We start from the raw sequence: 13099 nt of genomic DNA on the forward strand, positions 1-13099 counted from the left end.
CCAACTTGGTTCCAACAATAACTTCGACTATCACCTCCATCATTGTAATTTCCACCTCCTCTAAAGGCATAATGAAACAATCCAGAGCTTCTTGGTGGTTCTATTTGTTGATGGTTATATGATGAATTTATAGATGAAACATATTAATTCATAGGAGGTTGGTTATAAAATGGTGAGTTTTAATTTGGCATATGTGGATAATACTCATGTGACATTTTTGTTATAAGCATACCCATGTGACATATACGAAGGATGATGGTAATATGATGGATAATTTCCTTGACTACCTTGAAATGGTGCTGCAAGACCAAAATTACCAAATGATGGTGATACACAAGATGAGGAAGAATCATCCAATAGAGTCGCTTTATGCCTTATGGCTTTACCATGTCTAATTCAACCTCTACTACTAATACTAACATCACCACCAATCATATCACCTAAATTTTCTTCCATTCTATGGGGCAATAGATTTTGATGACACCTAATGCATAGTTCTTTTTGCAAAGAATGGAATGACCATTCCCTTATTCCTTGAGTTTGTTTGGATTACCATCACCACCACTACCAACACTATTTGTCTCATTGGTTGGACTTAAACCACCATCTCCACCAGAAATTCCTTCAATCTCATTATCATAATCAATAAGGATTCACTCTATATTTTGGGTTCCATCCAACAACAGTTGCTCTCTTTCCTCAATCCACAAAAAAAAAATAATCTTCCTGAAATACATAATCAAGGTTGATAAGATTAAAAACTTATGAATTGTGAAACACAAAATAATTTGGGAACTTGATTCGGGAACTGCACACTTAAATAGAACATTAGTGCTTTAAATTGTTCCCACAAAATAATGTTGCTATCATCAAAACAAGTGAGTGTCATAGTTCTTCAAATCAACTTGGTTCTAAAAATATCCCCCTTTTTAATGATGACATACATCTATTTTTATGAATAATTTTTAATTTTAAAAGAGTAAAAAGAATTAACATAGAATAACACAGCAAGACTCCCCCTTAATATATGTATGTTTACATGTAAGAGTGATGAAAGATATTCTGACAAGATAGTTCATAAGCGTTAGTAATGGAAATTAAAAAGAACTTAAAATTTTCAATAAAATTGTTCAAGATATTCTCCCCCTTTTGCCATCAAACAAAAATGAGTAGAGTAGCCAACAAGTAGGAAAAAAAAGTACAACAGAGAAAAAGAAATACACAGAAAAACAAAAATAACAGGGAACTAAAAATTTGGATTGGTCAACCTAGCTAAGAATAAACTTAGGGTAGTTTGAATGTTCTCCTAATTCTTGGATGTATGTTCCATGAACACCTCAGTCTTAGCTTCTAGCCTATCAAAATATTCCTTTTTTACTAACTGGGAAGGATCAAACATGAGGCCAAAGGGCGTGACAAAATTACTTCTAGAGGCATATTTTGCAAAACCTGAAGCAGATGCAACAAGAACATCCAAGAAAGGTATCTAAACATGTGGAATAGTCACAAGAAACTACAATGGTGCTAAGAGATCAACCTCTAGGGGTTCCATATGAACACCACTATAGGGAGATGTGTATTTCCTTGATGAGCATGTTAGGACCAAGTTGGTTTGAAGAACTATGACCATTACTTGTTTTGAGGATAACAAAATTATTTTGTGGGTACATCTTAAAGCACTAATGTTCTATTTACGTGTGTAGTTCCCATACATGTTTATTTTGAAACGACTTTACGATGCATCCTCTAATGCTTGGACTAAGTTAAAGTAACAATAAGACTCCACTATGATTTTTCATTTTACGAGTCTGATGAACGTACTCTGAAACGCGCCTCTGGTTATGCAAACAATGCTCTGTCTAGTTTTACTTTGATGACTACAACAAGCATTTGATTGTCTCCCTCTACTAAGATTTACAAGCAAATGTTTGTCTACTTCTAATAATCATGTCAAGAAAGTAATTGTCTGACTCTATTTAAAAGTAAATGCTCATATGAAAAGTCAACATTATGAAAAGTCAACTCTAAGAAAGGTCAATGTTTTGAAAAGTCAATGTTATGAAAAAGAAAATTTTGTGTGCATCCTCTATTCAACACTCTAAATATGTTATTTATCTGAAGGTCTATGTGACATACTCTAATAATGATATCATCTGCTCTCTGTCTCCATATCAAGATACACATAATCAATCACAAGAACTATTTTTGGACAAGATTTAAGGACTATACATTCGTCTCTAAATTATTGCTCTCTATTATTTTGTTTTGTCTAAGTGTTGAGAAACAATTTTTGAGAATATTTAGAAAACCCTGAAACTTACTTCTTTGTAACCTAGTCAGTAGTGGTTGCATTCCTCAACGGCTTGAATTTGCTAAGCTAGAAGGTTGAGAACACTTTAACACAATCAGTTTGACTAACAGGTGTTCAGTGGAAGTGTGATTCGATTGATGAATTAGGGGATTAAATCCTTCAGTTTGAAGAGAGTGGACGTAGCAACTGTGTCGATGATGAACCAAGATAAATTGGTTGTGTTACTCTGTGTTTCTATTTTATCTACTCTATTTTCATCACTTTGTTTTAATATTGCTAAAACATTTTTTAAAATAAAACACAGTTCAAACCCCTCATTCCTTGTGTTTCTCGTTCTACAAAGCCTTCTACCATGGTTGTTAGTAGCTTTCTAGATCGACTGCTCTGGGCTTTCTCAAGATCCATAGATAAAGGATCTTAGTTATTTATCTGAAACCAGTAGAATTCTGGAAGACCAACTACATTATGTGATCCATTGTGTTCCTTTTTCAATTGTTGACAAACGAGAGGACCTTGTTCCACTAGTTTGAAAGGTCATTAGGGTTTAAACTTTAAGCACTCATATTACGTGCTAAAGTGATTTTGGAAATAAGAGAAATAATGAATGAGTCAAGGTTTAGGAAGGATGCACAAGAAGTAATGAGTGCAATTTCCAGAGTCATAACTTTTATCAAAGTTGGAGTCGTTGACTTCATATTGCATTGACTTTCCTTTTGTGTTAACTTTTTCATGTTTCATTGACTTTTCATTTGAGCCAATGACTTCCCTCAGGGTCAGACACTTGTTTGTGTTGGAGGCATAATATATTAATCAAATTCAAAAGTAGTATGAAGATCAGAGTCAAACCCAATCATCTTCTGGTGATGAATTAATAGTAGAGGCAACTTAGTAGAGGCAGAGTCAATGTTGGATATCATAGTTAGAGGCTTGCCTCTAAGTTGCTTTGTTGGAGACAGCTTATTTGAACATGTTGGACTTGACTTCCAAGTCTCATCTTCAGAGGCAAAACCTTGGAGGCAGATCATCAGAGTCAGATCCTTAAACTCAGTTACTTAAAGGAAGATCCTTAAAGGCATCTCCTTTGGAGAGCACGTGTTGTTCCTTTCATCTAATTTGTCCTTTTATTATGTTTCCTATTAATATGCTCGCTTCCTCTAATGGACCCGTTTCCTTTGATTTGAGGAGCTTCCTCTAATGACTGTGCTTCCTCTAATCTGTGGTGCTTCCTTTAATCTTGGGTGCTTCGTCTAATCTTGGGCGATTCCTTCTAATTTATTTTTTGCACACAATTAAATTATTAGTTCATTAAATTGTTCCACAAAATATATTTGTTATCATCAAAACTAGATTAAGAATTAATCTACAAACCATCCAGGTTCAATCAATTCCCGCCTTTTAAAATTACCTAGATGGTAAGTGACATTCTTCTTTAACAACTAGAAGCTTCAATTGCTTTGCAAGATGTCAATCACAAGCTAGACCTTCTCACCTCTCAAATGGAAGAAGTATTTGAACTCTTGAGGTGTGTCCTTAGATGTCTCTAGAACTTCTCTCTAGGATTAGTTTTTTTTTTTTTTTTTTGAAGTTACCTTTTCTTTTCCCTCATGTATCTGCATTGTAATTGTGATCTTCATCTTAATGATATGTTACCCTTTCCTTTTTTGTTATTTTAGGTTTCTTTTGAGCTTTCTTTTAAAAACTTATTCATGTTAATCATTTGTGTTTCTTGTGTGTGTTTAATGTGCATGATTACTTACTATAAATTCTATAATTTCACCATGTTTTTATAATGACAAAGAGGGAGAAAAGTAGAAAATATAGTAACACAATTAATTGTATGTTTGTGTCTTAACATCTATTTGCATCTGCATTGCATCATCTACACTACATCATTTGTTTGTTTAATCATTTGCATCATTTGCATGTGTTTGTTGCATATACATCTAAAATATCTTCTTTTTTTTTTTTTTTACATAGCACTGTCATATAGGATAAAGTCTTGCAATTCACCCTTGTTTTGAAAAGCTTAACACCCTCTAAAAACATGGTTTCTTCAATTAGGCTTAACATCCTAAGAAGAACAATAGTTCAAATGCTTTACATTCTGAGAATTGTAAAATGTTAATAAAAAAACTTCATACGAAACCAAATTAAGGCTTAATATCCTAGGAATCTGTGAACTCTTTTTTGAAAGTCTGGTCATATTTTTTTCTCATGATAGTTGTGGTTTTTTTGTCTTTGTCATTTCCCTCTTATTTTACCCTTATGTCTATCAAAATTAAAATAACTTAATAAGCTTGAAAAATCTTAAATAATTGCATTTATCATATTCAGGGGGAGTCCCACAATTTTCATTTATAAGTTTCTTTTTAGAAGATCAAATGATTATCAAGTTAAACAATTTTTTAGTACTACATTCAGGGGGGGGGGGCATTTTTTAAAATCTTATTTTGTGAAGGAAAATTGTTCATAATTGTATTATAGTTATTTGTCATCATCAAATAGGGGAGATTGTTAGTGCAAAAGCAATTTTAGCTACCATCCTCTAGTTGATGTCTTGATCATAACAAAAACAAACAAATAAACAATAATTATCCCCTAATTGTATTTGCTAAGTGTGCAGATTAAGTTAGAAGACAAATATTTATATTTATCTATTTTAAAGTAACATAAATTACAATTAAGTAATAGATAATAATCTAAGTGGTTCTAAACACAAAATATTATCACTTAATAAACAAGTAACTATGTTTACTAATAGAGTAAGTTATAATATAACAATAAGAAGTATTGCGATATACAGTCTGAGTCAAAACCTTAATAACCATAAAGTTTCTCTATAAAAGAACGTGTAATATTCATTGAAACATAACAACAAAAAATACTACAAAAAACACAATAATGTCGTGTCTACACCTTTGTTTTTTTACCCTATTATTTTTCTAAGTGCTTAGAGATATTTTACTTTATGAGAGCATAGCTTTGCAAACACGCTCTTGTGGGAGTTATTCAGAAAAATCTCATAAACACTTTTTGTTTGTAATCTAGCCCAGTAGAGGTCGTATCTCTCAACAGCTTGATTGTACTAAGCTAGAATGTTGAGAAGACTTGAACAAAATCAGGTTGACTAATAGGTGTTCATAGGATGTGTGACTCAATTGAGTGGATTAAATTCTTCAATTTGATGAGACTGAACGTCGCTACTGTGTTGGAGGTGAACTAGGATAAATTGGATTGTGTTATTATGTGTTTATATTTTTATCTTCTCTGTTTTATTTGTTTTAATCTTACTGAAAACCTTTTTAAAATAAAGCACAATTCAACCCCCATTTTTTGTGTTTTTCGTTCTACAAGGATAAGTTCATATTTCTCTGGTTGATGGCGTGGTCTCTCAGACCTACGAGGTGCTTGTGCTACTTGAGCATGAGGCTTACCCGCAACTCCTTGCGGTGCTTGTTCTTGTTCTATCACAAGTGCTACAATTGTTTGTGGATCTTGGACTTCTCCAAGTCCTATATTCCTTCCACAGTTTCTTAAAAGGCAAACTCCAAACACTTTGTCATTAGAGGAATATAGGACTTATAATACCCCATAAATATACATTTATCATACTTAGAGCCAAGTTTATTATAAATTAAATGTTTCACACAAAACCTCACAACTTTATTCTTTTCAAATACTACATCCATAATGATCACAACTTTTCCTCCTCTAGATCTAGTCAACTAGACTTTGTATCATTTTACCCTTTAGGATAACCAAGGAATATAACTTTCTTAGATCTTGGCTCAAGCTTTCCTTCATTAGCATGAATGTAAGTTGTGCAGCCAAAAATCCTAAGATTTTCATAGCTCAAGCTTTCTTAGATCACACATTATTTAACATATCTGAATACCTCTATTCTCATAATTTTTGGCCAATGTTGTTACCGATAGGACTTTTCCATCATCAAACATATCGTAAGAGTCAAACCATTATTGATGTAGTGTGATGTGGAATGAACACCCAAAGTCAAGAATATATTCATTTATGTATGCTTCCTTAGTTACTGCAAGAACATCTAAGCTTTCATACCCATCTGCCACGATATCCATGTCGCTTGAATCTCTACCTTTTCCATTGTTTTTCTTCTTGAATTTAGAATTAAACATTAACTAACTAACTAAAACAATTTGATGAGCCATTCATATATATCACAATTTGGTTTAGAAAAAAATATCAAGTAAAAGAAAAAGAAAAAATTATACTTTTGTGAATCATAGTTTGTCACACTAACGAAAAAATCTCCATAAAGAGATATTTTTCTTTTCCATTATTCGCCCTTATTTTTTTAATTCATTATATTAATTACTTTTTAGTATGTCAGGGTTGAGGTTGAATTCAATAATTAAATCAAATTTATAATTTAATTATAGTAAACTAATAAATTTCATTAATTATGATACTAATTTTTTTTTCAGTCTGTCTCTTTTCTGTTTTTTTCTTTTTCTTCTGTTTTCAATTTTCTTTTTTGGATAATTTTTTTTAATTTAATTAAATTTAAATTAATAATAATTTATTTTTAATTAATTTCAAATAAAATTTAACTAATTTTGATATGAAATAAATTAAGTTATTGAGGTTTAAATCTATAATTTAATTAGATAATTAAAATTTTATATTGAAAACAGGTAAATTTTATTAACTTAAAAGAAAATAATAAAGTAAGAACCTGAATCGCTTAATGAATTTAATATTTATCAATTTTGACTAGAAATCAAATTGACAATATAAAGTTGATATTAAGTTTTGTTGTTAATTTTGTTTTTGTTCTTTAAAAAGTAATATATTGTCTGTAGATTGACGCTATTTTTTATGATTGTAAACAATTATTTTTCCTTCATTTTAAAAATTCACAGTTAAAAATAAATCAATAAAACATTTCATATTTTAGCTAGAACACTCTTATCGCTAACTCGTTTCCATTTATTTACAGATTTACAGATATTCCGATGTGTCCAACAAATTATTAAAATGCAGTGTTTTAATCCTCATTCTTCAAAAAGAAAATATTTTCCGTTCACTTTCAATTTTTTATTTATTTATTTTGTTTAATAGATTCTTTCATTTAGTTTTTGGATCTCAACCAACCAAATTTTAAATAAAAATAGTGGAAAACAAATCGAGATTAAAATACCCAAAACAAAAACATATTTGTCTCTTTATTATTTTATAAATTATTTTTCCTATTTTTTTTCCTATTATTTTTAAGAGAAACAACAATCTATCTTTTATATAAAAATTAATTTTATACTGTTAATTAATATGAATCATTGATATTATATTTTTTATTTTATTAAATATTAGTGTTACATTTTATTTTAAGATTGTATTTTTCATGGAACAATAATTTTATAATCAATAGTTTTTCTTAATGTAAAACTTTTAAATGTAGTTTTGTTTACTAAATACCGAAGCAAAATCTGGATGACAATCCAGTGAACCCTGTATAACTGGAGAGAGAAAAAAAAAATATTTGAATTCTTCGCACAAAAAATAAAATAATTATTTATTATTTGTGCGATATTTTTTCAGCGACAAACGTTATAGTTTTCTTCATCCGCGAATAAAACACGTTGTTGCCGATGTTGGAGATAACGGTGTAACGAATTTCAATCCTTTTTGTTTCTTATCAAGCTGCGAGATTCGGTAATATTTCGTGTGTCTTAGATTTCGTTTCACGAATACTGAGGATTTTTCAAAAAGTAAGCTTTTTATTTTTATTTATTTATTGTTCCTTTTTCAATTTTTCTTCAAGACTCGAAAATTTGCAGCAACAAATATCATTTTTTTTATTGTAATAATTAACTGTTATGGCATTGGTTTCGATTGTTTTTGCCAAATGGGTTTCTCTCAAAAACGGATTTTGTAGTGAAGCTTAAGTGATTTATGTTTCTCATTGTGAAATTTGGTTCCTTTGAGTAGTTTTAGTATTGTTGGGGGTTTTCGTTTTTTGTTTTAATTCACTGAGTGGCAGTGTTGTCCATTGCAAAAAATAGTGATTTGTTCAAATTTCACTAACAGTGCCGTAACGCCTCTGTAGCTGCAATTTCACAACATTTTATATACACTAGCAATTGTTCAAATTCCACTACGACATTTAACAACATTGCTGAGTGGATTGTTTATTTTTCTTAGAATGGTTGCATTTAGGGAATGATTTTGTTAAGATTAGTTGAATTCGACTTTCGAAATTGGGAAGAATTTATGTTTCTGATTTCTTCTTGTTCCTTATTTATGGTTAGTCTCAGTTGTTTCATTGCTTTTCAGGTATTGTTGATTCTCCTTGCTAACACTTGGGGAGTAAATTCTGATGCTTAGAGTGGTGAATGGAGGAGGTTTAATTTAATTAACAATATAATAAGAGTTGTTTGGTGAATCTGTGATTGTGGTTTTGTTTTCATGGAAGTGGTTGTGTTATTGTGAAAACACTTGAAGGGTATTTGACTAATTCATGGAAATTTCTTCCCTTGGTTGTTTGGTGTTAATAATTGATAGAAAGAGGGTAACTTGTAGTGTGGAGTTTGGTTAGTGAATGTGAGAGTGAGTGAAGGTAAAAATGGAATTGTGGGTTGTTGCAGCTGTTGCTGGAGCTGTTTATTTAGCTAAATATTGGAAAAAAAGTTGGGAAAATGGCAATAGCTCTTATCATTTGTCGTCAGAGGATTCGAAGTTTGACAATGTTGAGTCCTTGAACTGCCCCTTATCCTTCCTAAAACAAGTGCCGAGACGTGAAACAGGAAAGGAGGTTTCTTTAGGTAGAAATGGTTTGAATGAGAAGTATTCAGATGTAAGCTTTTTAGAAGGTCCTTCTATTGGAGACGTGGCTTCTAATAGAGGGTTTAATTGTGAAAATATGAGACAGTTCCGGAATTATAATAAGAGTGATTTACTATCTATATCGAACTTAGCAGTGCCGTTTGCCCCATATGATGATAACTTTAAGGATGGTGAAGATGGAAACGAGCAAAATACTGATATTTTCGGCAATCGTGGTTGCTTTCTTCCTGATTTATCGGCCAAAGTTGTTCCTATTCACAATTCATTTGGACATAAAACCTCTCTCAGGTCGAAGTGTTTTACTGGGCATGATAGTAGACCATTAAATTCCTTAGAAAGTTGTTTCATGGCTCAGCTGTACAAAGAGCATGCCAAAATGGAAGAGTATGTCTTTAGTCCTCTCTCATCACCATCTATGGCCACACGGCCATTTCGTGTAAGCAATGGAAGCCGAATACTCAATAGAGAAAATGATACTTTGATTGGTGCATCAACTGGAAGCAAGCAGCATAAGTTGCAACCTGGTCGAGCAAAAGAGGAAAGTGCAGTCGGGGTTCCTTCCTTACCGAAAATTGGATATTTAAATGATACCAAGAAGAAGAAATTTGATGGAGTTATTGGGCGAAGTCGAAGGTCAAGCTTTTGTGATGACATGTTTAGTGGAAAACTCGTCCATACTCAATATGGTATATATTCTGATTTTAAACAATACCTCTTTAGACTGTGTTGTGTTGGAAATCTTTGTTCATATATTTCTCTTTTGTGCCTATGTTTAGAACTTTTTCTTTTGAGTTCAGAGTAGTACACTTGTTATTCTTGAAGTAATTACCAGTCTTCTGATGTGATAGACTTATTTTCATTCTATGTTTAGTTAGTATCTTCTTGTATTTTGAAAGAAAAAAAATGTAAAGGAATATCAGCTAAAAGTAGCGGAATTTGAACAAACTGTTATTGCTCTGCTCTACGCTTACACCAATATTAAATGTTGTCAAATAGAGACCATAGCATTGCTATAGTACTATTACATAACAGAATTTGAACAAACTGCTACTTTTCATGATCTGCTATTAACAAAATTGCTCGAGGTGTGTGATATAAATGTAGGTATTTGATATTTCTATAAAATTCATTGATCTAAGATAAGGACACTCATGTGTTCGTTAAAAAGTGATTTGTTTGTGAACTTGTTAGGTCCTTATATATCGGAAAGATATTATAGCTCTTCGTTTCTCTATTGATGGGAATTTATATGGAAACATATAGTAGAACAGTGTCATTGTTCCTCTATAATGGACATTTTTTTGGTGCTAGAAGTGAAAAGAAAGTGCTTCTGGTCATAAAACAGCATTCTCAGCATTGATTAGCAAAGGGTTTTACTATATAGTTTTCTAACCAGACACGTCACTAACACTGACTCATCGACACCAATAATAATTTGAAAAATAGAAGTAATTGAATGTAACTAACTAATTAATGTGTCGTTGTTGCACACAGTCGCGTGTCAGAACGCCTTCAATCTGAAGTGTCTATGTTCCATAGGTTTAACCAAGGTTTCGTTTGCATTAGAAACTTCTAATATTGATGTTGGTACTTGATTTTTTGTTATGTAATGTGTTTTACTTTGATAGTTATGTTTATTAACACATCTGTAATCATCAGATCCAACATTTCTCTTTAGTCTTGGGGTGTCTTTTGGGATAATAACTTCCATCATGGCAAATAAAAGAGAAATAGTCAAGCTAAGAGAACTGTTGAAGAAGAGTGAGAGTTTGGTTCAAGATCTACAAGACGAACTTGATATGAAAGATTCGATGACTGTGAAGGAGTTACAACATGAAAATTATGGTTCACAGGATACATGTGATCATTCGTTCAGTGGTAAGGAGCTACATGAATCTTCCCCTGAAAAGCATATGGATAACTCTCCAAGAATTGACCGCAAAGAATCGCACGATAAGAAGGAAGAAGAAAGTTCAGAATCTATGAGCAAAATTGAAGCTGAGCTTGAAGCCGAACTTGAGAGATTAGGGTTGGACATGAATGCATCAAGTCTGGAAAGAAAATTATCTGAGCTTGTTGAGGTAAGCAAAACTGTTGCATTTTCCGGTAACTTCACAATTCTTTGGCACAAAACAATCTTGACAGTGATGGAAATATCAAAGAATGTAATGAAAGTGGCCCTTTTGATCTATATGCCTTATATAATAAAAGATCATATCACTCAATTCCTCAATAGTTGTCATTCTAATAAAGAGTGCAAAGAGTAACCTGCATATATGTAACACGAAAGAAGAATTCCTAGTACATCCATTCATTCTGATTTTAGTTGCAGCATTCCTATCATTTATTTGTTCTACTTCTAGTAGATATTTGAATTGCGGATTAAGTTTCTTGCGATTCGCATTTGTTGGTGTTTAGTGTAACAACAGGCAAAAGAAAATACTCCCACACTTATATGTGACAGTGGCACCGACATTTTATATTGAAGGCGTGTCCAAGTGTTTGACACGTGTCAGTGTTGGACAGACACGGCTGTGACACTTGTGATTGAAAACCAACGCAACTTTGATACTTGTGATCGGACACAGGCACGATATTGACACTTGTAATTGCGTACATTTACTTAATAATTTTCAGTGTTAGTGTCGGTGTCATATCCAGTGTACGTCTCTATGTCAGTGCCTTATATACTGGATTGAGTTCTATTTGCTCAATACTTCATGCCTTATTTTGCTTTGAAGTTCCATCACATATGTTTATTTTGTAAATCATAAATAAATTAGGGCATCTCGACTTTGTGAATATATATATATACATATATATATTTTCTAAAATTTTTGTTATTTTTACTTGATAACAAGGAGATAAGAGACTCTTGAAATGAACAATTTTCTGCATTTTCAGAAAAAAAGAAAATATCAAAGGAATTGTTTTCATTATTTCAAAAAATGTATCATCCCTAACTAGCATTTCACTTCAAGAGTCTCATCTCATTATCAAGTGAAATCGAACCCATATTTTAGAGAATAAAAATAAAAATGTTTTCACAAAGTAAATAGACCCTTATTTTTCTAGTGTAAAGTTGCATCCCATGCTTTGCTCCACTGCTACTTTTGGCTCAAGTTAACAATTCTTAAATGTGACAATGAGTGTTAATGGTGCAAAATTCTTGCAGATTGACCCAGAGTTTGTAGCAGATTTTGCTCAAGGTGAGTTGCTAGCTGATTTGGTCAGTGAGACAGGTGTCAATGTCATAACACCTCTTCCTGCAAACTATGCAGTTTCGCCTCATGAACTGAGTTTACGTTTGCATGAAGTCGTACAATACCAACTCGAGGAACGAGTGAAGGAGCTTGAGATTGCCCTTGAAACTAGTCAGAGGAAAGTAAGGTTTTTGGAATCTGAGCATAATGGTAGTTTCAAAATAGCATCTCCGTCCACTAAAGGAAACTTACCGACTCATGAAGACTGTGACAGTGACAATGTTTCTCAGCCCTTAATTCTCAATTTATCAGGTGAAGCTTTAGATGCATACAATGAAGCCTATGAAGAATTGATAAAGATAAATGATTCTGAAGACAATTCACCATCATCAGCCATTCATGATAGTGACCACAAAGAAGGTTCAGTTTCACATGATTGGAGTGCAGCTGTTTTTCAAGACGGTTCTGCGACGTACTCGATGGTTGACGAAGGAAATCTGTCAAGAGATGTCTGTTCTATCAAAGAGACAATGTTGGAAGGGCAAAGCTCTAGTGAATTGAATGTTAGTGGAGATGATGAAAGTAGTGATTTTGATAATGAGGTGGAGAGGCAATTGATTAGGCAAATTGTTGAAAGGACCAAGAAAGGTTCTCCTCTTTTTCAAAATGCAAAAAAGATATTGTATTCTATGGATGAAGATGAACAACATTGATATCATCTAGTTTTTAGGATTGAAGGAATAGAAAAATAGTAACTTTTTACTGA

The 13099-nt window shown here is 32.3% G+C and overlaps 1 protein-coding gene across 2 annotated transcripts; it reads left to right on the forward strand.

Moving 5' to 3' along the window:
- Window positions 1-7776: 7776 nt before the first annotated feature.
- On the forward strand, window positions 7777-13099 carry LOC101498851 (uncharacterized). 2 transcript variants are annotated; one of them, XM_004499799.4, is made up of 4 exons: window positions 7777-8055; window positions 8621-9816; window positions 10790-11211; window positions 12306-13099. In XM_004499799.4, the coding sequence occupies exons 2-4, from the start codon at window positions 8910-8912 to the stop codon at window positions 13044-13046; spliced, it is 2070 nt and encodes a 689-aa protein (XP_004499856.1). In that variant the 5' UTR covers window positions 7777-8055; window positions 8621-8909; the 3' UTR covers window positions 13047-13099. The 2 variants fall into 2 exon arrangements, with proteins under 2 accessions (XP_004499856.1, XP_004499857.1); XM_004499800.4 differs by having other exon boundaries at window positions 7777-7999.

The sequence above is a fragment of the Cicer arietinum genome, chromosome 5, assembly GCF_000331145.2.
Source record: "Cicer arietinum cultivar CDC Frontier isolate Library 1 chromosome 5, Cicar.CDCFrontier_v2.0, whole genome shotgun sequence".
Taxonomy (NCBI): Eukaryota; Viridiplantae; Streptophyta; class Magnoliopsida; order Fabales; family Fabaceae; genus Cicer; species Cicer arietinum.

What these genes read in the sequence shown, in the direction of transcription:
- LOC101498851 (XM_004499799.4), top strand. Translation starts at nt 8,910, where the DNA reads ATGGAATTGTGGGTTGTTGCAGCTGTTGCTGGAGCTGTTTATTTAGCT. An exon ending in ACTCGTCCATACTCAATATG is followed by an intron (nt 9,817 to 10,789) that starts GTATATATTCTG and finishes TGTAATCATCAG; the next exon opens with ATCCAACATTTCTCTTTAGT. An exon ending in AATTATCTGAGCTTGTTGAG is followed by an intron (nt 11,212 to 12,305) that starts GTAAGCAAAACT and finishes AAATTCTTGCAG; the next exon opens with ATTGACCCAGAGTTTGTAGC.